Here is a 26945-nt window from a genome sequence, read left to right on the forward strand (position 1 = left end):
CTCTAACTACTTGGCTGGAAGTTATAAGGGAGGCGCCACCCTCTCCTGAGCATGCCCCCTGGACTGCAGGCAGGAGAGGCAGGGGAATGGCATCTTCCCCTGGTTTGTGGATTGCACTGGGGCTTGGGCATGAGATAGGTATTTGCACACGTAAAGCGAGCCAGCAAAGCATATAACCAGAGGCAGAGACATTGCAATGCTTAAGACCTTTAGTGGATTCCACCCCTAGTGCACAGCACCACAAATGACTTGGTTAAAATATTCCTAATTTAAATAGTGGTTGTAAATAGGAACGTGGGCACCACTGAGCAAAGCTGTTTGTCAGAGTGCAGTCAGTTGGAGGAGCGGGATATTAGACTAAAGCTCCAGGGACAGGGACTGAATTTTCTTCTGCATCTTCTATAGTTCCAACCACACTGTTAGTGTTTAAGTTAAAAATATGCCCATTTTACAGATGCTGATATTGAGACATGGAGAAGTTAAGATCCCAAAATTAAATAGTCAGTTGTAATTTTGGATCCCAGTTTTGGTTTCCTTTGGGTTCCTGTGGACTGTCTTTGGGTTATAGGGCCCTGACCCCTGAATGGGGTCCTCCTTGGGCACTACTGCAATATAAACAATTTAATACTTATCAATTTGCCAGTCAAGCTTTTTCCCGTATACCAGTCAAATGATATAGCACTGTTAGTGAAAGTTCAGCAACGTAAATCTGAACATAGACATTTAGGATGTTAAACAGTTACTTAATTACTGAAATGTCGATTGTAATTAAGCTTGATAATGATTATTCATAGCTGTGATATACCAGGGCACAATCCAGACTAATGAGCAGCTGTGACACCCCTGCCCTTCCCCCTTGGGTGCCTTACAATGCCTTGCTGAAGCAGCTCCTACCGGGGCCTCTCACAAACAGCCTTCCAGCATGCACGCCACGCCCCGAGTGTCTGTGTGTGACTGCAGCCTGCCAGCCACACTCCGGTCACACCCTGGCTTTGGCCAGCCTTGGTGCTTGTGCAGGGGACCCCAACACATGCCCAGTCTTAGGTTTCCCCCCAGAAACATATGTCCTGTACTGCAGGGGTTCTCAGCCTTTTTCTTTCTGAGCCCCCCGCCCCCCCACCCCCAATGCTATAAAGGCTCCGCGGCCCACCTGTGCCACAACAACTGGCTTTCTCCATATCCATTGGTTTTGGGACCAATCTTATTTAATCTTTTTATTACTGACCTTGACACAAAAAGTGGGAGTGTGCTAATAAAATTTGCAGACGATACAAAGCTGGGAGGTATTGCCAATTTAGAGAAGGACCGGGATATCCTACAGGAGGATCTGGATGACCTTGTAAACTGGAGAAATAGTAATAGGATGAAATTTAATAGTGAGAAGTGTAAGGTCATGCATTTAGGGACTAATAAAAAGAATGTTAGTTATAAGCTGGGGATGCATCAATTAGAAGTAACAGAGGAGGAGAAGGACCTTGGAGTATTGGTTGATCATAGGATGACTACAAGCCGCCAATGTGATATGGTTGTGAAAAAAGCTAATGCGGTCTTGGGATGCATCAGGAGAGGTATTTCCAGTAGGGATAAGGAGGTGCTAGTACCATTAGACAAGGCACTGGTGAGACCTCACCTGGAATACTGTGTGCAATTCTGGTCTCCCATGTTTAAGAAGGATGAATTCAAACTGGAACAGGTACAGAGAAGGGCTACTAGGATGATCCGAGGAATGGAAAACTTGTCTTATGAAAGGAGACTTAAGGAGCTTGGCTTGTTTAGCCTAACTAAAAGAAGGTTGAGGGGAGATAGGATTGCTCTCTATAAATATATCAGAAGGATAAATACCAGAGAGGGAGAGGAATTATTTAAGCTCAGTACCAATGTGGACACAAGAACAAATGGATATAAACTGGGCATCAGGAAGTTTAGACTTGAAATTAGACGAAGGTTTCTAACCATCAGAGCAGTAAAGTTTTGGAATAGACTTCCAAGGGAAGCAGTGGGGGCAAAAGATCTACTTGGCTTTAAGATTAAACTCGATAAGTTTATGGAGGAGATGGTATGATGGGATAACATGGTTTTAGTAATAGGCCTAATGGCCTGTGATGGGATATTAGATGGGGTGGGATCTGAGTTACCCAGGAAAGAATTTTCTGTAGTATCTGGCTGGTGAATCTTGCCCATATGCTCAGGGTTTAGCTGATCACCATATTTGGGGTCGGGAAGGAATTTTCCTCCAGGGCAGATTGGAAGAGGCCCTGGAGGTTTTTCGCCTTCCTCTGTAGCATGGGGCACGGGTCACTTGCTGGAGGATTCTCTGCTCCTTGAAGTCTTTAAACCACGATTTGAGGACTTCAAGAGCTCGGAGATAGGTGAGAGGTTTTTCACAGGAGTGGGTGGATGAAATTCTTTTGCCTGCGTTGTACAGGAGGTCAGACTAGATGATCATAATGGTCCCTTCTGACCTTAGTATCTATGAATCTATGAAAAGCCAGAGCCGGCATTAGGGGGTAGCGAGCAGGGGAATTGCCCAGAGCCCCACGCCACAGGGGCCCCCATGAAGCTATACTGCTTGGGCTGCAGCTTCAGCCCCGGGTGGTGAGGCTCAGGGGCCTGGGCTTCAGCCCCATGCAGTGGGGCTTCGGCTTTCTGCCCTGGGCCCCAGCGGGTCTAATGTTGGCCCTGTTTGGCGGACTCCTGAAACCTGCTTGTGGCTCCCGAGAGGGTCCCGGACCCCTGCTGTATTGCCCAGCCCTCTCCTGCATAGTACAAAATATTTTAAGTACATTATTTCTTAAAGGTAATAAGAAGCCATTTTATCATCCCAAATAGACACTTTTACTTAAACACACTGGATTAGATAAAACAGTAAAACAAGCTTAACTACAAAGAGAGATTTTAAGTGAGTACAAGTAACAAGACATAAAAGTCAGAAATGGTTACAAGAGAAATAAAGATAAAACATTTACTAATTACAGAATCATAGAATATTAGGGTTGGAAGAGACCTCAGGAGGTCATCTAGTCCAACCCCCTGCTCAAAGCAGGACCAATCCCCAACTAAATCATCCCAGCCAGGGCTTTGTCAAGCTGGGCCTTAAAAACCTCTAAGGATGGAGATTCCACCATCTCCCTAGGTAACCCATTCCAGTGCTTCACCACCCTCCCAGTGAAATAGTGTTTCCTAATATCTAACCTAGACCTCCCCCATTCAACTTGAGACCATTGCTCCTTGTTCTGTCATCTGCCATCACTGAGAACAGCCGAGCTCCATCCTCTTTGGAAACCCCCCTTCAGGTAGTTGAAGGCTGCTATCAAATCTCCCCTTACTCTTTTCTTCTGCAGACTAAATAAGCTCAGTTCCCTCAGCCTCTCCTCATAACTCATGCACCGCAGCCCCCTAATCATTTTTTGTTGTCCTCTGCTGGACTCTCTCCAACTTGTCCACATCCCTTCTGTAGTGGAGGCCCCAAAACTGGATGCAATAGTCCAGATGTGGCCTCACCAATGCCAAATAGGTGGGAATAATCACTTCCCTCAATCTGCTGGAAATGCTCCTACTAATACAGCCCAGTATGCCGTTGGCCTTCTTGGCAACAAGGGCACACTGCTGACTCATATCCAGCTTCTCATCCATTGTAATCCCCAGGTCCTTTTCTACAGAACTGCTGCTTAACCAGTCAGTCCCTAGTCTGTAGTGGTGCATGGGATTCTTCCATCCTAAGTGCAGGACTCTGCATTGGTCCCTGTTGAACCTCATCAGATTTCTTTTGGTCCAGTCCTGCAATCTCTCTAGGTCACTCTGTATCCTATCCCTACCCTCCAGCGTATCTACCTCTCCCTCCAGTTAGTGTCATCTGTGAACTTGCTGAGGGTGCAATCCATCCCATCAACCAGATCATTAATAAAGATGCTGAACAAAACCGGCCCCAGGACCGACCCCTGGGGCACTCCGCTTGATACCAGCTGCCAACTAGACATTGAGCTGTTGATCACTACCCATTGAGCCCGACAATCTAGTCAGCTTTCTATCCACATTATAGTACATTCATCCAACTTTAACTTGCTGGCAAGCATACCGTGGGAGACCATATCAAAAGCTTTGCTAAAGTTAAAATATATCACATCCACCACTTTCCTCATATCCACAGAGCCAGTTATCTTCTCATAGAAGGCAATCAGATTGGTTAGGCATGACTTGCCCTTGGTGAATCCATGTTGACTGTTCCTGATCACCTTCCTCTCCTCCAAGTGCTTCAAAATGGATTCCTTGAGGAACTGCTCTATGATTTTGTTGGGGACTGAGGTGAGGCTGACTGGCCTGTAGTTCCCCGGATCTTCCTTCTTCCCTTTTTTAAAGATGGGCGCTACATTAGCCTTTTTCCAGTCATCTGGGGCCTCCCCTGATTGCCATGAGTTTTCAAAGATAATGGCCAATGGCTCTGCAATCACATCAGCCAACTCCCTCAGCACCCTTGGATGCAGTGCATCCGGCCCCATGGACTTGTGCACGTCCAGCTATTCTAAATAGTCCTTAACCTGTTCTTTCACCACTGAGGGCTGCTCACCTCCTCCCCATATTGTGTTGCCCAGTGCAGCAGTCTGGGAGCTGACCTTGTCTGTGAAGACCAAGGCAAAAAAAGCATTGAGTACTTCAGCTTTTTCCACATCATCTGTCACTAGGTTGCCTCCCCATCCAGTAAGGGTCCTACACTTTCCCTGACCTCCTTCTTGTTGATAACATACCTGTAGAAACCTTTCTTGTTATCCTTCACATCCCTTGCTAGTTGCAACTCCAGTTGTGCCTTGGCCTTCCTGATTACACCCCTGCATGCTTGAGCAATATTCTTATACTCCTCCCTAGTCATTTGGCTGAGTTTCCACTTCTTGTAAGGTTCCTTTTTAAGTTTAAGCTCACTGAAGGTTTCACTGTTGAGCCAAGCTGGTCACCTGCCATATTTGGTATTTTTTCTGCACATCAGGATGGTTTGTTCCTGTGCCCTCAGTAAAGCTTCTTTAAAATACAGCCAGCTCTCCTAACTTAGCAAATTATATCAGAGTCAAGGAACGTGTCTCACCACATGCTTCCAGCAGTCTTACTGACCAAACTTTTCTCTTCAGGCATAGCTAATGCAATGGGCAGAGAGAGAGAGAGTTGTCTGTCCCTCCTTTTATAGTTCAAGTGCCTCTCTTGAAACACATTTCCAGCTGGACACTAGAAGACAAAGAGTCTAGATGGAAGGATGTTCCCTGCTGGTTTTTTCTCACCTTCTTGAGCTTTCTTTGTTTCCCTTCCTGCTTAATGACTCTGTTTAATGCTTAAATGCAAATGAAGCAGAGCACACATTCCTTTGTTTAGGACAGACCTGTTTGCCCACCTCTGTTTGGGACGGCTGTGGACTTGGAACATGTGTTAATAACATCATACAGGGAAATCTTATAACTCTACATAAAATGATGCCACACATTTTATCAGGATGATACTGACCAGCAAATTATGAGTTTTGAAATAATATTTTACAAGACATACTCTAGACAAACATAATTATGGTAGTGTGTAGGGTGTGAACATGGGTATATTCTGTCACAGTAGCCAATCTTTCCATTCTCCAAACACACACCTACATATCACACGTTGACCTGAGCGCACATGTAGTTTGTAACAGGGTCAAGCCAGATGGCTACATGAGAGTGATAGAAGGCACATATATTAGCCCCAGATTAAGCAGGTCCCTTTTCCCTGAGTAAGATAATGGGCTGTTCCAGAACAATCAAGAAATTGCTGGAACCAATTAAGGCAGGCAGGCTAATTAGGACACCTGGAGCCAATTAAGAAGCTACTAGAATCCATTAGGACAGGCAGGCTAATCTGGGCACCTGTGTTATACCAATAAAATAAAAACCAGCAGGATCTTATTAAAGGGAAAAAGGCAAAATACCACATTTATTGTGAATACAGAAAGAATCATAGTAAGCAGTTAGTTATAGCTATAACATTCCATTCAATCTCATATTTATTCACACATTCATTCATACACACACACACACAGGTTCTGCAAGGTTGTTATCATAGTTACCAGCCTTAGAGTTGCTCATGCCAAGCCACTGGCCAGGTGGCCTGGACATAAGGAGGGAGCAGGGCCTTGTCAGATGCTCATCTGATGCTCCTGGAAGTTGGTTTGCAGAATCAGACCCCAAAGTTCTCACTTTTTAGAGTCTATTTTTATAGGAATTTCTTCCTATGCCAGTCTATGGGAATTGCTTCATCATGCTGTTGCTGAATCAATCAGCAGATAGCACATTCCTGACGGCTCCAAGATGTTATCTTGTTCTTTGGTTCTTCCATTCTTGAGGCTGTTGGGTGGATTCCAGTCTGCCCTCTGGGGGTCCTCTGGTTATTTCCACTTGACGCCTTCTTCAGCTGATGGACACTGGATTCTTAGGCTGGCACCTCCCTGATCATTCAGTTATTATCCACACCAAACATCCATCCACATACATCCTCTATCTCTATTTTAATCACAATTGTTAATACAACAAAAGGGCGGGGAGTCTCCGGGTGCTGTTTCTGTTGTTAGAGTATTGCTTTGAGTCTCTCTCTCTGTGAATTGCTTTGAGAACAGACTCTGTCTTAGAATGTACTAACACAGTTAGCAGCTTGCAAGTTTCACACATAGAGGGAGAGAAACAGTATCAAAAACCAAGAGACCACTTAATTAGTAATACCCTGGAATTTAAACTCTGGGGAATCAAACTCATTTGTGATTTTAATACAGAACTTCTTTAATATGATCCAACACCTGGTTTTAAAAAGGACTTCTGTGGCGGTTCAGTGATGAGACAGAACACAGCTTTATGCAAGCAAACAGGCTGGTCAGCTGAGATGGGCCGTTCTGCCCCCCCGCCTTTCACCTTCTCCTTTTATTATATTTCTCCCCCTAAGCATTACACACCGCTACACAAAGGAAAGTATGACGTTAATTCATATACTTAGTTACCATCCCCTATCTACGACAATCCTGGTTCTCAGGCCTTGAGCCCAGGCTAAGAAAGCCTCCCACAATTGCTGTCCAAACAATCAAGTTCTCATGGTTCATATCTAGCCCTTGTCCTTGGATAGAGCAATGTGTGCATTGCTTCTACGAAACAGTCAGGGTGTGCCCCGCCTGCTTCCAGGTGGAATAGCTAAACATTAACCCTTCATCTCCCCGTTTTTTATTTATTGATATTTGGCCATCTCATGGTAGCCGTCAATTTGTTTTGTCATGCTATTTAACTCCCAGACAGACAAGGACATAACCTGGGGAGCTTTCCAGGGCAAAATTTTACAAAATCTTAACAAGGAAAGAATACACTGTACACAGCAGCAGCAAAAAATAAGCCCAATGATTACAAACACAAAATAACCAAAAGCTCAACATCTGCAATATAATCATCTAAAAGGGGTACACTTCTTTTACTACAATTGTCACCAGCAAAAGGCAATATAAATATCATTCTACTAAAACAGCAAAGGGTGCCATCACTTACATTTGCAGGAATATAATTAAAGGTGCGTGAACCGCAAGTAAAAACCCATCCTGATGGTAGGATGATATGGCCATAATTATATGAAACATTAACAGCATGGGAACAATTTAAAAGAGGTTGAGAAATTTTTCGACAGCCTAAGGGCACCTTTATACTAGTACAATTAACTACACGCGCACAGGTAACATTTGCTATTAAAGCCAATCTTTCCCATATGTTATACGTCATTCGGGCTTATAACGGGGGAGGCGCTTCCGAGCCAACCCCTACAGGAAATAGCAGGCACAAAAGGCACACAATCATCACAGAATTAGCAGTGATTTGGGCGAGAATCGCCACAAACAAAGTCTCAGGAGTCTCTGGCTGTTGATCTGCTGCCAGTCTTCGTTGAGCCGCGGCGACCAATGCTTTTACTGCTCCCCATGTCACGGGCTGGCTTGGGACGCTACGCCTCCTCCGTTTCCGTCCCGTCGTTGTCGACTCGGGGGGCAACGCGGTCTCCTCCAAGGTCAGCTGAAACTCCGGTATGGGATTCGACAGTCCCTGGTGCCATGCCATGTTGTTTAAGTGCCGGTCGCACACACCGAGCTGGAACCCACAACGGTCCTGCAGGGAGAGACACAACAGCATATCCCCGACCCCAAGTGATTAGAGGTACTGGGCCCAGCCACTGTGGATCGGGCAGCTGACAGTAATAGACACGTGGTCTTTCCAGTACCTCAGATTTGTGAAAATGCCGATCCTCAGGGGTCTGCTGATCTGCATTCAGTGTTAAATTATTTAAAGTAAACAAGAGGATATGCATTTGTTGTTAAATGTCTCCTAAGGTTCGGAGACGCAGCTCCCCTTGTTTTAATTGTTTATCTAGCAAGGTTTTGAGTGTGCGATTGGCATGTTCAACAATGGCTTGGCCCGTGAAATTATAATGGATTCCGTGTGTAAGACGGACGTCCCAGCGGGCACAAAAGGTGGAGAGGGCTGCAGAGCAGTAGGCTGGGGCATATCTGTTTTAATTTGGCAGGGGCGACCCATAACAAAAAGGCAGGCCAGCAAATGGTGAATAACTTTGTTAGTGGCTTCCCCACGTTGTGGGGAAGCCCAAAAAAAACCTTAAATAAATATCAACGGAAACATGTAAAAACAAATAGGGGCGGAATTGTGGCACATGAGTAACATCCATCTGCCACAGCTGATTTGCTGCGGTACCTCGGGGGTTAACGGCATAAGAAAAAGTAGGAGCAGCAGCAGCACAGTGGGGGCAGGAACGAACAATGGAACGTGCAGAAACTGCCGGGCCAAAACAGAGGCAGACTGATGAAAAAAGGCATGGCTTTCAATGGGGTCAGAAAAAAGGGAATTTACCTGACCACGCAACGCGCGACCGGCGCGTGCATTGCCCTCAGTGAGTGGCCCAGGCAGAGGGGTATGACTGCAAATATGAGCAACAAAATAAGGGAAATGACAAGTGGCAAAAAGGTGCTGCAAAAACAAAAACAGGCGAAGGAGGTCTGCATCAACCTGAGGGGTAATGAGGGCAAGGGGTAAATGATCAATTACCTAATAAACAGAATAGGTATCCACAATTAAATTAAAGGGACAATCAGCAAAAGGTTGAAAGGCCAAAATAACAGCAGCTAATTCTGAGGGCAAAGGGGGATGGTAAAAAAAACAATCTTTTAAATCTAACACACAAAGTTGATCGGTTTGAGGAATTAAATTTGGATTTGGCAAGCCAAATTGCAAGGGGCCCATAGGTTGGATGCGTTTATTTATTTCCCTTAAATCATGTAACAGTCGCCAAGCACCTGATTTTTTCTTAATAACGAACACCGGGGTGTTCCAGGGACTGGTGGAGCTCTCCAGTCGCTGTGCTTGCAAATGCTGCTGCACAAGCGAATGAAGCGCTTTTAGCTTTTCTAGAGGGAGGGGCCACTGGTCAATCCATACGGGCTCTAAGGATTGCCATACCAAGGGTAAGGCGGAGGGCACGGTGGGTGAGGGAGGGTTTTGGGCCATCAGATGTTAATATCGAGGGTGGTGTCTAACTTTGTAAGTAAATCACGGCCCCAAATATTGAGGTGGACAGGGAGTACAAAAGGGCGGATAGTAGCAAGGGCACGGCCTCCCGGTTTAGAGACCGTGACCCAAGACAAACTTTGGCGCCTGGGTTTACTACCCCCGATCCCCCACAATTCTTTAGAAGGAACCGTAGGCCAACTAACCGGCCACTCCAGATCACGAATCACCATAACGTCAGCTCCAGTGTCCACCAGCCCTGTAAAGGGAACATCATCTAAGAGAAGTGTTAACTGAGGCTTCGAGGGGCGGACTGACATTGTCAGAGCAACAAGTGGAGAAGACGCGCTGTGAGACGGCGAGTGAGACAACGTCGATCCAAAGCCGCCTCCGCCCCAAGTTCGATCCTCGGCAGCTGGCACCTGATAGGGGACTAAAATCAATTGTGCAATTGACCGTCCACGCGGGAGCGACTGTGGAAGATGAGTCCACACCTGAACCTTAATAATGCCAGTGTAATCAGCATCAATGACCCCTGGAATGACAAAAAAGCCCTGTTTCCCAGCATGTGAGCGAGGGAGAACAAGACCTACAAAGCCGGCAGGGAGAGGTCCCGTCACCTGTGTAGGTATGGCACAGACCTCCCCTGGCAGCCGAAAGTCAGTGTCCTCCTGCATGATCAAATCAAGCCCTGCACTTCCAGCAGTCGCCGCCCTCATAGAGTCTACGGATTCCAAGGCAGAGGAGCGATTGCCTGAGTAGGAAACACCCCCGTTTGGCCCTGGGTTCGGGGGGGACCCGTCGCGCAGTTTCCCGACCCGCTACGACACTGATTAGCCCAGTGATAACCTTTCCCACACTTGGGGCACTTCTTTGAGGGTCGGGCTGGTGCCTTAGATGAGCGGCACTCCCGCTGAAAATGACCCTCCTTACCACAGCGGTAACAACGCTTCCCCTCCTTCCCAGTTTTTCTGAGGGCGGCAGCCAGAACTCCAGCCTTGTGGGCTTGTGTGCTGATGTTCTGGCACGCCCGCAGCATGTCTGAGAGCTCTAAAATACCAGAGGCTTGTGCTGCCTGGAGAGCACGGCGGCAATCCTCGTTTGCATTTTCAACTGCCAATTTTAACAGGAGCTCGTGAGCTGCCTCAGTGTTATCCACCTGTCGGAGGATAGCCTCCTGCAATCTGTTGGTAAAATCCAAAAAGGACTCTGAGGCACCCTGACGGATACTGACAAAGCTTTTGGTAGGCTTGCCTGAATCCGGGACCTTCTTGAAAGAATCATAGAATCATAGAATATCAGGGTTGGAAGGGACCCCAGAAGGTCATCTAGTCCAACCCCCTGCTCGAAGCAGGACCAATTCCCAGTTAAATCATCCCAGCCAGGGCTTTGTCAAGCCTGACCTTAAAAACCTCTAAGGAAGGAGATTCTACCACCTCCCTAGGTAACGCATTCCAGTGTTTCACCACCCTCTTAGTGAAAAAGTTTTTCCTAATATCCAATCTAAACCTTCCCCACTGCAACTTGAGACCATTACTCCTCGTTCTGTCATCTGCTACCATTGAGAACAGTCTAGAGCCATCCTCTTTGGAACCCCCTTTCAGGTAGTTGAAAGCAGCTATCAAATCCCCCCTCATTCTTCTCTTCTGCAGGCTAAACAATCCCAGCTCCCTCAGCCTCTCCTCATAACTCCTGTGTTCCAGTCCCCTAATCATTTTTGTTGCTCTTCGCTGGACTCTCTCCAATTTATCCACATCCTTCTTGAAGTGTGGGGCCCAAAACTGGACACAGTACTCCAGATGAGGCCTCACCAATGTCGAATAGAGGGGAACGATCACGTCCCTCGATCTGCTCGCTATGCCCCTACTTATACATCCCAAAATGCCATTGGCCTTCTTGGCAACAAGGGCACACTGCTGACTCATATCCAGCTTCTCGTCCACTGTCACCCCTAGGTCCTTTTCCGCAGAACTGCTGCCTAGCCATTCGGTCCCTAGTCTGTAGCTGTGCATTGGGTTCTTCCGTCCTAAGTGCAGGACCCTGCACTTATCCTTATTGAACCTCATCAGATTCCTTTTGGCCCAATCTTCCAATTGGTCTAGGTCCTTCTGTATCCTATCCCTCCCCTCCAGCGTATCTACCACTCCTCCCAGTTTAGTATCATCCGCAAATTTGCTGAGGGTGCAATCCACACCATCCTCCAGATCATTTATGAAGATATTGAATAAAACCGGCCCCAGGACCGACCCTTGGGGCACTCCACTTGATACCGGCTGCCAGCTAGACATGGAGCCATTGATCACTACCCGTTGAGCCCGACAATCTAGCCAGCTTTCTACCCACCTTATAGTGCATTCATCCAGCCCATACTTCCTTAACTTGCTGACAAGAATACTATGGGAGACCGTGTCAAAAGCTTTGCTAAAGTCAAGAAACAATACATCCACTGCTTTCCCTTCATCCACAGAACCAGTAATCTCATCATAAAAGGCGATTAGATTAGTCAGGCATGACCTTCCCTTGGTGAATCCATGCTGGCTGTTCCTGATCACTTTCCTCTCATGCAAGTGCTTCAGGATTGATTCTTTGAGGACCTGCTCCATGATTTTTCCAGGGACTGAGGTGAGGCTGACTGGCCTGTAGTTCCCAGGATCCTCCTTCTTCCCTTTTTTAAAGATTGGCACTACATTAGCCTTTTTCCAGTCATCCGGGACTTCCCCGGTTCGCCACGAGTTTTCAAAGATAATGGCCAGGTAAAGATAAAGCATGCTGGGCACAGGTGGAAATAATGGGGAAGACAGCCTGAGGGAGTTGAGACTGCATCTCAATAGTAGCAAACGGGCCCTCCCCTGCCAAATGCTCATAAATGATACCGCGCTCTCTATGTACCTGAGCTTGGCGTTCTGCCATCTGCCGATACTCACTAAGCCAAATAACATACTGACTGGGTGACAACATCATGCGCAGCAGCGTTTTCCAATCCTCAGGGATTAGGGAGTACCCAGTACCCATCCCTTCAATGAGACCACGCACAAAGGTGCTAGTCAGGCCAAATTCACGAATTGCTTTCTTTACCTCTCTAACCACCGAGTATGGCAGAGTGGTCCAGGTGCCCACGGGGTTGCCCTGGTCATCATTCTGCCAGGTCACCGGGCAAACGGAGACCAGATCAGCCAGCTCCTCCGCTGTAAGATCTGATCGAGCTTTCGCTGCGTGAACCATTTGTTGCACCAGCGAAAGCTTCTGAGCAGATGCAGATGACCCTCCGGGGGGCCCCACGGGGGGAGGGTGATCACACACCGGCTCCGGTGGGGAAGGCCAGGGAGGCGGTGGTAATAGAGGCACTGGGGGCGAAGCAGGGGGAGGGATGGCTGCAGGAGCGGACGGGGGCGGCGGGATCGGCAGCCCCTCTGTTGGTGCTGGAGAGGGCCTTTCCGAGGCGACACTCTGTGTCGCATCGCCAGGAGGGGGGATGGCTGCAGGAGCAGACGGGCGTGGTGAGATCACCAGCCTCGCGAGGGAGGGCCTGTCGGAGGCGACACGCTGTACCACATCGCAGCAGAGGTGTCAGGCATGTAAAGCCTGCACGGGTGCCCGAGGCTCTTTGTGCAATGTCTGGCCCAATCGCTCCCAGTCTGCTAGCTTAAGGCTTCCGGCTTCAGGATACCACGGGCACTTGGCACGCACCTCCTGTAGCAGGAGAGTAAGTGCTCGAGCCGGGCAGTCATGCTGAGCCTTACGCAGCAAATACTGCAGCTCATTGCGGTGTTGCACTTGCAAAGCAGAGAGGGAGCTTCCCATACTTACCACAATGAAAAATACTCACCGGGATCCGCGAAGCGGATGAGTGACGCGTCTGAAACCCTTGCCGGGCGAGGTGAGTGCTGAGGGCCCCACGTTTGGGCGCCAGTTGTGGCGGTTCAGTGATGAGACAGAACACAGCTTTATGCAAGCAAACAGGCTGGTCAGCTGAGATGGGCCGTTCTGCCCCCCCGCTTTCCACCTTCTCCTTTTATTATATTTCTCCCCCTAAGCATTACACACTGCTACACAAAGGAATGTATGACGTTAATTCATATACTTAGTTACCATCCCCTATCTACTACAATCCTGGTTCTCAGGCCTTGAGCCCAGGCTAAGAAAACCTCCCACAGTTGCTGTCCAAACAATCAAGTTTTCATGGTTCATATCTAGCCCTTGTCCTTGGATAGAGCAATGTGTGCATTGCTTCTAGAAACAGTCAGGGTGTGCCCCGCCTGCTTCCAGGTGGAATAGCTAAACATTAACCCTTCAGACTTCACTTCAGTTAGCGAGGGGCATCCGAGGAGCTGGGAGCAAGAGGCACACAAGGAGCGGGGAGTGAGAAGCCTTGCTGCTGGAGGACTGAGGAGTACAAGTGTCATCAGGCATCAGGTGGAAGGTCCTGTGGTGCGGACAAAGAAGGTGTTGGGAGGAGACCATGGGGAAGTAGCCTAGGGAGTTGTAGCTGTCATGCAGCTGTTACAAAAGAGCCTGTAGACAGTTGCAATCCACAGGGCCCTGGGCTGGAACCCAGAGTAGAGGGCGGGCCCGGGTTCCCCCCCATCCCACCAAATCCCTATTTGATATAAGAGGAGTTGACCTGGACTGTGTGTTCCACCAGAGGGGCAGGTCCCTGGCCTGACCCCAGACCCACTAGGGGGTCAGCAGAGACTGCAGGGATTGTTCTCCTCCTTTTCCCCATGCTAGCCAGTGATGAGGTTAGCTGAGTGAAGGGCAGATTTGAGCCACTGGCAAAAGTGGCAAACTGAGGGCTGCCATGAATCTCTGAGGCAAGCAAATCCACCAATAAGTGCAGGAACCACCAAGGAAGAGGAGGAACTTTGTTACAAGTGATTCAAAGCTACTTCAAATTTATCTGGAAATTGACCAGTGGGTGTAACACAAGTATTCTGTGACCCTCATCTTAATTCACAATAAACTCGTATGTTGCCTTCACCCTGTGTTAATAACTATGTTAATTTATGATCCATAACTCATTAATTCATGCTTGTGTTTGAAAAGGTATCAAGTCTATGTGACATCACAAATCATCTACTTAGAGAACACCTACCTCCAGACAAAATGGGTGGGGGGATGGGAGGACAGGAAAGAGAAGGACTCTGTTATAATTTTTAACCTAGTGGTTAGGGAACTCACCCAGGATGTGGGAGACCCAGACTCAAGTCACCCCCTTTGCTGGATGAGAAGAGATTTGAACTGGGGTCTCCCACGAGTCTTCAAACCACTGGACTATTGAGTTATTCTTAGTTGCTGTCTGGCCCAATTCATAATTAATTATTTATACAAAGGCTTCAACAAGCAAGACTGAGAGAGACCCACATCAGCAGACCCAAAAGTCCAGGGTTAAGGCACTTACCGCCTCCACACCCCTCCAGCTGTATTGGGTGGGAAAGAGCTGAGGCACCGGACCCCAGGACAGAGTTCCCGGCTGTGCATCCCAAACATAAACAGCCACCTGCCTGCAGCCCAGACTTAGGTGCCTAAATCCCAGAGTGGCGTATGGCAGTGCTCACCATCACAACGCCTCAGTCCCTTTGTGGAGCCAGGCCCAAGTGACGACTACTTTCCGCTCTCTTTTTTAATTCAGAAATTCCGTGAGATACTGAGCACTGATGTGGGGATAGACTCCTTAGCAGAGAAAATGTCTAACCAGGCAACTCCCCCTGCTGCATCTGGATCACAGAAAGGTAAGATTTTTACCAGTTGTATTTGGAGAAAGTTGTGACAATTGTGTGACCAAATCATTGCATCATGGGCCCAGGTTGTGCTGCCAGGCAGTTGTTCATTGGCTCAATATAGGCCTGACCCAATACCCACTGACATCAATCAAGGGGAGCCTTTCCATTGATTTCAGCAGGGTTTGGTTTGGGCATTATGTTCATATCTGGAAGGGCCCCATGGGCCCTGCAGCTCTCCCACCAGAGAATCACCAATGACCAGATGTTCAGAGTCCATCTCACTCTGCCTGGTCTTGCCTTGGACAGAGCAGGGGGCAGATGGAGCGTGCTCAGGATTCCCACTCTCCCTGGAGAGCCAGTGGCAGTTAAATCTCTGCATGATGAACCTTCCCAGCCTGTCCTCTCTAAGGAGAGAGGAGAAGAGTTTTGACTCAGTAATTCCATCCCAGGCAGGCTCATGAGGGGAGGGGAATAGAATTCCCCAGTGGCCTCCTCCATGAAATGACTCGTAGAACACTAAACTAACCCTGTGTTCCCCACTATAGACTTACAGACTTTAAGGTCAGAAAGGACCATTGTGATCATCTAGTCTGAACTCCTGCACATTGCAGGTCACAGAACCTCACCCACCCACTCCTGCAATAGACCCATAACTTCTGGCTGAGCTACTGAAGTCTTCAAATCATGAGACTTCAAGTTACAGAGAATCCACCATTTACACGACTTTAAACCTGCCAATGACTTGTGCCCAGTGCTGCAAAGGAAGGCAACCCCTACCCCCGCCAATTTGACCAGGAGAAAATTCCTTCCTGGTCCCAAATAGGGTGATCAGTTGGACCATGAGCATTTTGACAAGACCCAGCAGCCAGGCATCTGGCAAAGAATTCTCTGTAGTAACTCGGAACCTTCCCCATTTAGTGTCTGATCACTGGCTGTTGGAGATATTTGCTACTAGCAGTCACAGATCAGCTACATGCCATTGTTGGTAGTTTCATCATCCCCTCCATAAACTTATCAAGCTCAGTCTTGAAGCCAGTTAGGTTTTTTGCCACCACTGCTCCCCTTGGAAAGCTGTTCCAGAGCTTCACTCCTCCAAAGATTAGAAACTGTCAACTAATTTCAACCCTAAACCTGTTGATGACCAGTTTATATCTATTTGTTCTTGTGTCAGCATTGGGTCATAATTTAAATAGCTCCTCTCCCTCCTTGGTGTTTATCCTTCTGATGTGTTTATAGTGAGCAAACATATCTCCCCTCAGCCTTCTTTTGGTTAGGCTAAACAAGCCAAGACCCTTGAGTCTCCTCTCATAAGGTAGGCTTTCCATTCCTCTGATCATCCTAGTAGCCCTTCTCTGTCCCTGTGCCAGTTTGAATTAATCTTTCTTACACATGGGAGATCAGAATTGCACACAATCCAAATTCTGACCCAGCCCCCAGAGCAGACGTATTTCTTGGTCAATCATAGGACTGGAAGGGACCTCGAGAGGCCATCAAGTCCAGTCCCCTGCACTCATGGCAGGACCAAGCACCATCTATCATATCCCTGACAGGTGTTTGTCTAAACTGCTCTTAAAAATCTCCAGTGATGGAGATTTCACAACCTCCCGAGGCAATTTATTCCAGTGCTTAACCACCCTGACAGGAAGTTTTAAAGCAGGTAAATATATACACACACATAGACAGAGGCAACTGTAGCCAGGGGGTGGGGGGAGGGCAGGAAAAGGGGACAGAGTGGAGGCACCGGCATCCGGGGGTGCCCAGCTCTAACAATTCACTTGCACGACCCATCTTCATGGGTGGAGGTGGGGAAACAAACAACAAAGTCTTTTGTCCTCTTTAATATTCCGCCAACATCCATCTGGGGTCGATGGACCTTCCCTCTTGGGCAGGATGTGACACCTTTTGTTGGAGACCCGCGTTTCACACTAGTTAATGGCTCTCTTCTGTCTGGTATTTACACAGTCAGAGGCTCACAGCACAAACTCTCAATGGGCTGGGATACAGATGTTCTAAGAGAGATTAGTGCAGGCAGCCACTCATGAGCATTCAGTAACGCCTGAACACTAAACCCATTCTAATAATTCTGATACCTGTTTTAGCAATACTCACACACAGGTGAGCTAAACTGATTCCAGCTCTGTGTTGTCAACATTCAATTGAGACACGGGGATCTTGGCATGGGCTGACTGGTACCAGGTACGCCAGCATCACCAGCTGATATTTCAAAGTGCTCTAAAATCCACATGCATAGGCAGACTGTGCTGAAACTGGTCTGGCACAACAGGGCTGGGGTATAAAATGAGGCCAGTGCAAGAGTTCCAGCCTGGATAAATCCCTCCTGTGCCTGGAAGGCGGGCTGACCTCCTGCCAGGCAGCACCAGGTGCACTGGGTCGGGTCTGGCCTGGGAACAGGTGCGCTCAGTACATGGCTCACACACATTGTTCTGAGACAGATGTGGGACACTGAAGATAATGGGATACGCTTGGGGCTCACCCCTGGCACACAGAACCTGGATTGGGAGAGGAACGAGGAGAAAAGCTGCTGAGATGGATGGGCCAGTTCACACCTCTGTGATTCTCTCGTGCTGCAGATGAGTGAGCAGGGCCCCTCCACTTCTGTGCTAACCCCCAAAATGCAATGGGGCTCTGGAGCTCCCCTCTGGATGCTAGACATGCTCCCTTTGTCCCATCACCTTCCCTTCTTCTGGTGGCCCCTCTGGCATTACTGAGGGCACTGGGGGACCAGGAGGAGGGCAGGGCTGGGTGCTGAGTGGCAGTGAAGTGTGCCCAGGGAGCCCTCTCATGCTCCCCACAGGAACCCCTCAGTCGTGGCCCCCCAGCACCACCAGTGCCTCACAATACAAGGGCAATTCATTGCCAACAAATGTGTTAGCACAACACTAAGGGCATGTCCCCCACATCGCACCCCACACAGGGGCGTGCCTAGGGGACTGTGGGGCCCGGGATAACCCTCCCACTCCCCCCCAAGCCCCACCCCCATTCCACCCCTTCCCCCAAACCCCCCATCCCCTCTCCTCCCCCGAGCAACGCTGGGAGCCGGCGGGTCAGAGCAGGGCCAGGCTAGGTTGGAGGTGCTGCTGCTGGCCCCGCCGTGTCCCCCTGAAGCAGGGGCGGGGCAGAGGAGTGGGGCCAAGCCGGGCTGGCAGCAGCGTGGGGCCCCCCTGTGGACGGGACGTCTCTGACCCCACATTGTCCTAGCTCGGCTCCCTTTGAGGGATGCTCCAGTTCACTCCCTGTCAGACGCCACACAGGACGGTATATTAATTTTTTAAAACACTGTTTCCCCGAGTTTAAACAGGGGGGTCAAACACTAACTGAAGTAAAATCCACTTAGACAAGCTCCATTTGGTGCAGATCAGGCCCAGCACCGTCAGATGTACAAACAGAAGTCAAACGGTGCCAGACATCCCTATGCTGGGCTCATTTCCCCAGGACTCACACTCAGATGTAGTAATTCCACTTCAGCCATTCCTGTGCTACGCAACGGGGGTCGGCCTCTCTGTCTCTCACCCTGGGGCACCACAGAAACGTTTGTGCCTGTTGTCGGGCATTGGAGTGTTTCGCTGGTGAACTCCCCCTGCCCAGCCCAGGCATGTGGGGGGTGACACTTAGTGCTGCCCACTCCCCCACGCATATTGGGTGAGGTGAGTGCGGCCCCTGCTGTAGGAGCTCTCACCCACAGCTGCCCAGCTCCTGCCCAGCAATTATTTCCTGGCGCAAGTGCTAGAGGAGCCAACTAGGGGGGGCGCTTTTCTTGACCTGCTGCTCACAAACCGGGTAGAATTAGTGGGGGAAGCAAAAGTGGATGGGAATCTGGGAGGCAGTGACCATGAGTTGGTTGAGTTCAGGATCCTGACGCAGGGAAGAAAGGAAAGCAGCAGGATACGGACCCTGGACTTCAGGAAAGCAGACTTCGACTCCCTCAGGGAACGGATGGCCAGGATCCCCTGGGGGACTAACTTGAAGGGGAAAGGAGTCCAGGAGAGCTGGCTGTATTTCAAGGAATCCCTGTTGAGGTTACAGGGACAAACCATCCCAATGAGTCGAAAGAATAGTAAATATGGCAGGCGACCAGCTTGGCTTAATGGTGAAATCCTAGCGGATCTTAAACATAAAAAAGAAGCTTACAAGAAGTGGAAGGTTGGACATATGACCAGGGAAGAGTATAAAAATATTGCTCGGGCATGTAGGAATGATATCAGGAGGGCCAAATCGCACCTGGAGCTGCAGCTAGCAAGAGATGTTAAGAGTAACAAGAAGGGTTTCTTCAGGTATGTTGGCAACAAGAAGAAAGCCAAGGAAAGTGTGGGCCCCTTACTGAATGAGGGAGGCAACCTAGTGACAGAGGATGTGGAAAAAGCTAATGTACTCAATGCTTTTTTTGCCTCTGTTTTCACTAACAAGGTCAGCTCCCAGACTGCTGCGCTGGGCATCACAAAATGGGGAAGAGATGGCCAGCCCTCTGTGGAGATAGAGGTGGTTAGGGACTATTTAGAAAAGCTGGACGTGCACAAGTCCATGGGGCCGGACGAGTTGCATCCGAGAGTGCTGAAGGAATTGGCGGCTGTGATTGCAGAGCCATTGGCCATTATCTTTGAAAACTCGTGGCGAACCGGGGAAGTCCCGGATGACTGGAAAAAGGCTAATGTAGTGCCAATCTTTAAAAAAGGGAAGAAGGAGGATCCTGGGAACTACAGGCCAGTCAGCCTCACCTCAGTCCCTGGAAAAATCATGGAGCAGGTCCTCAAAGAATCAATCCTGAAGCACTTGCATGAGAGGAAAGTGATCAGGAACAGCCAGCATGGATTCACCAAGGGAAGGTCATGCCTGTCTAATCTAATCGCCTTTTATGATGAGATTACTGGTTCTGTGGATGAAGGGAAAGCAGTGGATGTATTGTTTCTTGACTTTAGCAAAGCTTTTGACATGGTCTCCCACAGTATTCTTGTCAGCAAGTTAAGGAAGTATGGGCTGGAAGAATGCACTATAAGGTGGGTAGAAAGCTGGCTAGATTGTCGGGCTCAGCGGGTAGTGATCAATGGCTCCATGTCTAGTTGGCAGCCGGTATCAAGTGGAGTGCCCCAAGGGTCGGTCCTGGGGCCGGTTTTGTTCAATATCTTCATAAATGATCTGGAGGATGGTGTGGATTGCACTCTCAGCAAATTTGCGGATGATACTAAACTGGGAGGAGTGGTAGATACGCTGGAGGGGAGGGATAGGATACAGAAGGACCTAGACAAATTGGAGGATTGGGCCAAAAGAAATCTGATGAGGTTCAATAAGGATAAGTGCAGGGTCCTGCACTTAGGACGGAAGAACCCAATGCACAGCTACAGACTAGGGACCGAATGGCTAGGCAGCAGTTCTGCGGAAAAGGACCTAGGGGTGACAGTGGACGAGAAGCTGGATATGAGTCAGCAGTGTGCCCTTGTTGCCAAGAAGGCCAATGGGATTTTGGGATGTATAAGTAGGGGCATAGCGAGCAGATCGAGGGACGTGATCGTTCCCCTCTGTTCGACATTGGTGAGGCCTCATCTGGAGTACTGTGTCCAGTTTTGGGCCCCACACTTCAAGAAGGATGTGGATAAATTGGAGAGAGTCCAGCGAAGGGCAACAAAAATGATTAGGGGTCTGGAACACATGAGTTATGAGGAGAGGCTGAGGGAGCTGGGATTGTTTAGCCTGCAGAAGAGAAGAATGAGGGGGGATTTGATAGCTGCTTTCAACTACCTGAAAGGGGGTTCCAAAGAGGATGGCTCTAGACTGTTCTCAATGGTAGCAGATGACAGAACGAGGAGTAATGGTCTCAAGTTGCAGTGGGGGAGGTTTAGATTGGATATTAGGAAAAACTTTTTCACTAAGAGGGTGGTGAAACACTGGAATGCGTTACCTAGGGAGGTGGTAGAATCTCCTTCCTTAGAGGTTTTTAAGGTCAGGCTTGACAAAGCCCTGGCTGGGATGATTTAACTGGGAATTGGTCCTGCTTCGAGCAGGGGGTTGGACTAGATGACCTTCTGGGGTCCCTTCCAACTCTGATATTCTATGATTCTATTTCAGCCCCAAACGCCATCAGTTCAGCCACCCTCAGCCTCACCTCTGCTCCTCCTGGGCTTCTTCACTCTCTCCCAGGACTGGGTGGCTGCCGCAGGGTTCCCTTTTCCGTTCCAGGCAGGGAGGGCAGATCCAGGGGCTTGTCACCCCCTCTGCCCTGCCCAGGCTGGATGCTGCAGGGGGAGGGCAGAGGAGCAGAAGCCCCACTCTATTCCTATTGCTCACAGCAGCGGAGGGGGCAGGAAGGAGGGGCGCTGCCCGGAGCTGCTGGGATTATTGTTCCCCCTCCTATCCTCAGTCCTCCAGCAGTATGCCTTCTCACTCTTAGCTCCTAGTGCCTCTTGCTCCCAGCTCCTCACACACGCACCACAAACTGAAGTGAGCTCCTTTTTAAACCCAGGTACCCTGATTATCCTGCCTTAATAGATTCTAGCAGCTTCTTGATTGGCTGCAGGTGTTTTAATAAGCCTGTCTGCCTTAATTGTTTCCATAAAGTTCCTGATTGTTCTGGAACCTTCCCTGTTGGGAAACGGAACGTCTTTTGCTTGCTCCTTAGCTATCTGCTTTCTGTTCTTTCCTAAAGCCCCCTGGCCCGGATTTTTCTTACTTTTTGCACCTGCCTTAGTCCCCCCCGACCGGGCCAGACGCTTTTTTTGTTTTCTTTTCATTTTTTGTGTTTTTTTCCGTCTACGTCCTTCGCCAGCACCCGCCCCCCCCCACGCCTGCTTTCGGGCACAGCTACTTGCCTCAGCTGAGCCCCCGGAGGAGGGGGGGGGAAGATTGCCGATTTTGCTGTCCGGAGGGGGGAGTGGAAACCCCCAGACCCAGCCGTTTTGCCAGCAGCTCAGACTTTACAACATTCTTAGCATGCCGGAAGCCTTGGAACACAGCCAACACAGCCGGAGAAGAAGATTTCAGCAGACAGAAGAAATAATATAAATCATCGTGAAGGGGGCCGTAAGACTGAGTAATTTTCTGAATTATACTCTCGTGGGGGGGAGTTTGACTGTGATTACTTGCGTTCGTGGCGGCACAGGGGGTGTGGCGGGGAGACCCCCACCCCCGATCCATCGGTGCCCCTACCCCCCCATTGTTATTACAACTGTCATGGCCCCCCCGCCGTCTGTCCCTGCTGGCAACCTGCCATCTCCCTTCGGATCCAGCTGTCCGCTTTGAACTTTGCCTTCCGGACCGGACCTAACAACCGACCAACCGAGACTCTTTGGACAAACGTGTGTGGGTCTGCACCCCCCCCCCCCGGATTGCTTATCCCACAACTTGCCCCTATTACTGGACCCCGATTTTGTTCCCCCCTCCTCCCAGTCCCCCCACCCTCGGCATTCCTCCCCTTCCTGCTCGCAGCCTAGCGGAAGGAGGGGCTACTCCGCTTTCTCCCCTCCCCCCTCCTCCTTCCGGTGTCTCCCTGTCTTTCCCTGCTCACAATGGCGGGGAACGAGAGGGGCGAGACTGCTTTAATAAAATTAGTTGTCCCTTCCCCACCACCACCCCTGCCCGACCCCCAAGGTCCCCCCCCTACCACTATTGTTAAGATACTTGCCACCCCCCCTGCTGGGGCACCGGTAGCAGGAGGCACCAGGGTGATTGCTGCTGCTGCTGTACCCACCACCCCCACAGATTCTAGGAACCCCCCCCCCGGTTCGCCGGAAGGGCCAGGGCGGGTGGAAAGGAAAGGGCCCCGCTAAAACCACTGAGCCCTCCATGGCAGGGGCTGCCCCCACCGCTGTGGCCTCGTCATCAACCGTGGCACCCCTCCCTGCGTTTCCCTCCACCAGCTCTGCGATTGTCCCTCCCCCGGCCCCCAGGACGTATGCCCGGGCGGCAGCAGGCTCCCCACTGCCTGCCGCCTCGTCATCTCGCCCCCCCCCGCCTCCGCCACCATCACCAGCGGCCGAGGCCCTTTCCCCGCCTTGACCAGGAAGCACGGCGTCCGTTGCCTCCTGGTGCCCGCCTCGCCCCACGTGGAGACATACGTGCAGGCGTTGGCGAGGGTGGTGGGACCCACGGCTATTGTGGCGGCCTCCAAGATGTATGGGAAGGTCGTTTTCTTCTTAGCCTCGGAGGATGCCGCTCAGGAGGCGGTAGAGAGGGGCCTGACGGTGGGGGGGTGTTTGTCCCCCTAGAACCGTTAGAAGACCTGGGTGTTCGCCTCGTCCTTACCTCCGTTCCTCCCTTCTTACCCAATGCTGCCCTGTTACCCGCTCTTTCCACCCTGGGGAAACTTGTCTCTGTCATCAGCCCTCTCCCGTTGGGCTGCAAGGACCCCACCCTCCGTCACATTTTTTCGTTCCGCCGGCAAGTGCAGCTTCTACCACCGGCAGGGGCGCGTGATGGAGAGGTGCTCGAGGGGTCCTTTCTAGTCCCCTACGAGGGAGCCCGCTATCGGGTCTTTTATTCTACCGGAGAGGCCCGGTGCTACCTCTGCCGTTCAGCGGGGCATGTCCGCAGAGACTGCCCTTTGGCCCGGGGGGGAGGGGCACCTGAAACCCCCGAGACCCGGCAGGACATCGGCCCCGTCGCTGCCGACACCCCTGGCTGCCCAGCACCTGAAACCAACCCTCCTCCTACTCGACCCATCGCTGCTCCCGTCCGGGCCCAAGAGATACCTTCCCTACAACGCCCGGGCGAGCAAGGGAGTTCCACCCTTGCTAGTACCAACCCAACAGAGCCTATGGAGAAGGGTGTGGCAAGGATATTATCGGGTATAGGAGAGGGCCCTCCCCAAGGAGAAGCCCCCGCCCCTCATGTTGCCCCACCGCTACCTCCCCGAACCCCTAAACCATCACCTCCACCCCCCGACACGACCCCTGCTAACCAGCCCCCAGATGATGCTATGGAGGGCTGGACCCTAGTCCAGGGAAAGCGAGGCAAGCGGAAGGCTCGAGCTCCGCTGCATCCACCCGACGCGGAAGCCCCCCGGAAGACCAGGAAAGGAGGCACTGCTATCGAGCCTCCCGCCACGGCCACGAGCGAGATCCATCCGCTGGTGTCGAGAGGGGAAGACGGACTGGCATTGGAGGGCAGAATCCCCCCTCCACGGGAGACCCTCCCCTCCGAGACTTCTGAGGATGCCCCTTCTGCCTGGATGCTACCCGAACCCCCCACGGACCCCGAGGCGACCGTTGAGACGGGCCCTAGAGGAGAGGCCCCCGGGGTGGCAGGAGTTGGCCTCTCCCCCGTGTATGTGGAGATTGAGGCCCTAGATTTGACCCCGGTCACCCAGGGAGGGGATGATCTGTTGCCGGCTGGCCTCGAGCTGGGCAGCCTTACCCCAGCCTCCCTTTCCCCATGCTCCCTCCCCATAATTGCCTTCCCGGGTGAGCACCCTGCAGAAGGTGGTCCACCACCTGATGCCATGGCCGCTAAGACCACCATGGAGCCAGCATCTAGCATTATTGGGAGCCCCCTCCCTTACCCCTTAACCCTTGACTCTGCTCAGGAGGCACTTTCCTTTAGCTGCTTGCCTCCTGCACCCCAGAGCCTTACCCCTGCCCCCACCCCTGCCCCTGCCCAAGGTCCCTCCTCCTGCAATGTTAATGCCGCCCTTGGGGTTATTTCCTTTCCGCCTTTTGCAGATTCCCCCCAGGGAGCAGTCTTTGCACTTTCTAGCCACGACCCATTAGGAGTGGCAATTTTTCCCCTGCCATCCCCCTCCACCCCAAGGCGTGAAATGAATTTAATAACCCCAGCTTGTCAGACGCCCCGTCGGTGGTCCGCACCCTGTCTACCTGCCTTAGCGGACCACGAGGCTGTATTAAGAGGCCCATCAGGGAATACCTCGGGAATTGTAACCCCACCCCCCCATGAGCTGCGGCACGCGCTACGGAAGTTCCTAGAGCACACCCGTGGCACCCGCGATAGGGCACAGCTGGCTCTTCAGCTATGGGGGGACTTTGATCAAATCCTCCAGGCCATAAGGGCCCTTATAAAGGAGGGCAGGGGGCAAGGAAGGCGCGGTGCTGCGGCCTATGAGCGAGCCCGCAGCTTGCGACGCGATCTACTCACCCACGGGATGGGTCATGGGTTGCTGTGCAACCCGCCGGGGGCCCTGAACCCCCCCGCCAATACGAGGCCCCCACCCCCCCAGCCCTCCGCATGACGCCTCTTATTATTGCGACCCTGAATACCAGGGGCTGTAGGATGGCTCTCCGCAGGTCCCAGGTGCTCTCTTACCTTCGGGAAGGGAGGTACTCTGTAGTTTTCCTGCAGGAGACCCATACAGACCCGGCCGCCGAGGACAGGTGGCGGCTGGAGTGGGGGGACGGGGTATACTTTAGCCACTTCACGACCTGGCAAGCTGGAGTGGCGACCCTGTTCTCCCCCAACCTACGGCCTGAGGTGCTAGGGGTCAACGAGGCCGTGCCGGGCCACCTGCTGCACCTTCGAGTCCGTATGGAAGGGCTCGTGGTTAATCTTGTTAACATCTATGCCCCGCAAATGAGCTCCAGGCGGCCACAATTTTATCAGCAGGTGTCCGACTTTCTCGGCACCCTGGATTCGCACGAGTGCCTGGTCCTGGGAGGGGACTTTAACACCACCCTCGAGGAACGGGACCGCTCAGGGGCCGAACCGAGTCTGGCCGCTGCGAATATTCTCCAAGGGATAGTTGACCATCACTCCCTAGTGGACGTCTGGCGTGACCATCACCCAGATGACACCTCCACGTTCACCTTTGTCCGGGTGGAGGCCCATCGGTCACACCACTCTCGGTTGGACCGTATTTACTTATCCCGTTTTCATCTTTCACAGGCCCACTCCTCCGCCATTCGGCCGGCCCCATTCTCCGATCATCATTTAGTCACTGTAACAGTCTCCCTCTGTGCAGAGAGACCGGGGCCGGCCTATTGGCACTTTAATAACAGCCTGTTGGAGGACGAGAGCTTTGTGATGTCCTTCAGGGAGTTTTGGCTGGCCTGGCGAGAGCAGTGGCGTGCCTTTCCCTCGGTGCGGCGATGGTGGGATCTCGGGAAGGTGCGCGCCAAGCTCTTCTGCTGTGACTACACTCGGGGCACCAGCCGACAGAGAAATGCAGCGATAGAGCAGTTGGAACGGGAGGTCTTAGAGATGGAGAGGCATCTGGCCGCCAGCCCCGAGGACCCATCCCTCTGCGGAGCGTGCCGGGAGAAGCGGGAGGAGCTCCGGGCCCTTGAGGACCACCGGGCCCGAGGTGCCTTCGTTCGGTCCCGCATCCGCCTCCTTCGGGAGATGGACCGCGGCTCCCGCTTCTTCTATGCCCTGGAGAAAACGAGGGGGGCCAAGAAACACGTCACCTGCCTTCTTGCGGAAGACGGCACCCCCCTCACGGATCCGGTGGAGATGTGTGGGAGGGCCCGTGACTTCTACACAAGCCTTTTCTCCCCGGACCCGACCGATCCTGACGCTTGCGAGGTGCTCTGGGAGGAACTCCCCACGGTCAGCGTGGGCGACCGAGACCGGCTAGAGCTGCCTCTCACCCTGGCCGAGTTCTCGGAGGCCCTCCGTCGCATGCCCACCAATAAATCTCCAGGCATGGACGGGCTGACCGTGGAGTTTTACCGCGCGTTCTGGGACATTCTCGGCCCAGACCTAGTCACCGTCTGGGCTGAGTCCTTGC

General features: G+C 51.3%; 1 protein-coding gene and 1 long non-coding RNA gene across 8 annotated transcripts in view; one reads left to right on the forward strand and one right to left on the reverse strand.

Annotated features, from left to right (window-relative positions):
- Positions 1-26945, forward strand: part of LOC140905804 (GTPase IMAP family member 7-like) — a 47253-nt gene that overhangs the window by 5150 nt on the left and 15158 nt on the right. For all 6 annotated transcript variants that reach the window (XM_073329306.1, XM_073329307.1, XM_073329309.1 and 3 more), the window contains one exon: positions 15172-15271. In XM_073329306.1, coding sequence (XP_073185407.1) covers positions 15226-15271 — 46 coding nt within the window. In that variant the 5' untranslated portion in view covers positions 15172-15225. The remainder of the gene's footprint in view (positions 1-15171; positions 15272-26945) is intronic.
- Positions 6755-15824, reverse strand: LOC140905812 (uncharacterized). 2 transcript variants are annotated; one of them, XR_012156949.1, is made up of 4 exons: positions 15098-15824; positions 13369-13484; positions 9749-9801; positions 6755-8132 (listed from the first exon to the last, which is right to left on the reverse strand). It is a non-coding gene; the product is annotated as an uncharacterized lncRNA (long non-coding RNA). The 2 variants fall into 2 exon arrangements; XR_012156948.1 differs by lacking the exon at positions 15098-15824 and having other exon boundaries at positions 13369-13794.

This window comes from Lepidochelys kempii, chromosome 2, assembly GCF_965140265.1.
Source record: "Lepidochelys kempii isolate rLepKem1 chromosome 2, rLepKem1.hap2, whole genome shotgun sequence".
Classification (NCBI taxonomy): Eukaryota; Metazoa; Chordata; order Testudines; family Cheloniidae; genus Lepidochelys; species Lepidochelys kempii.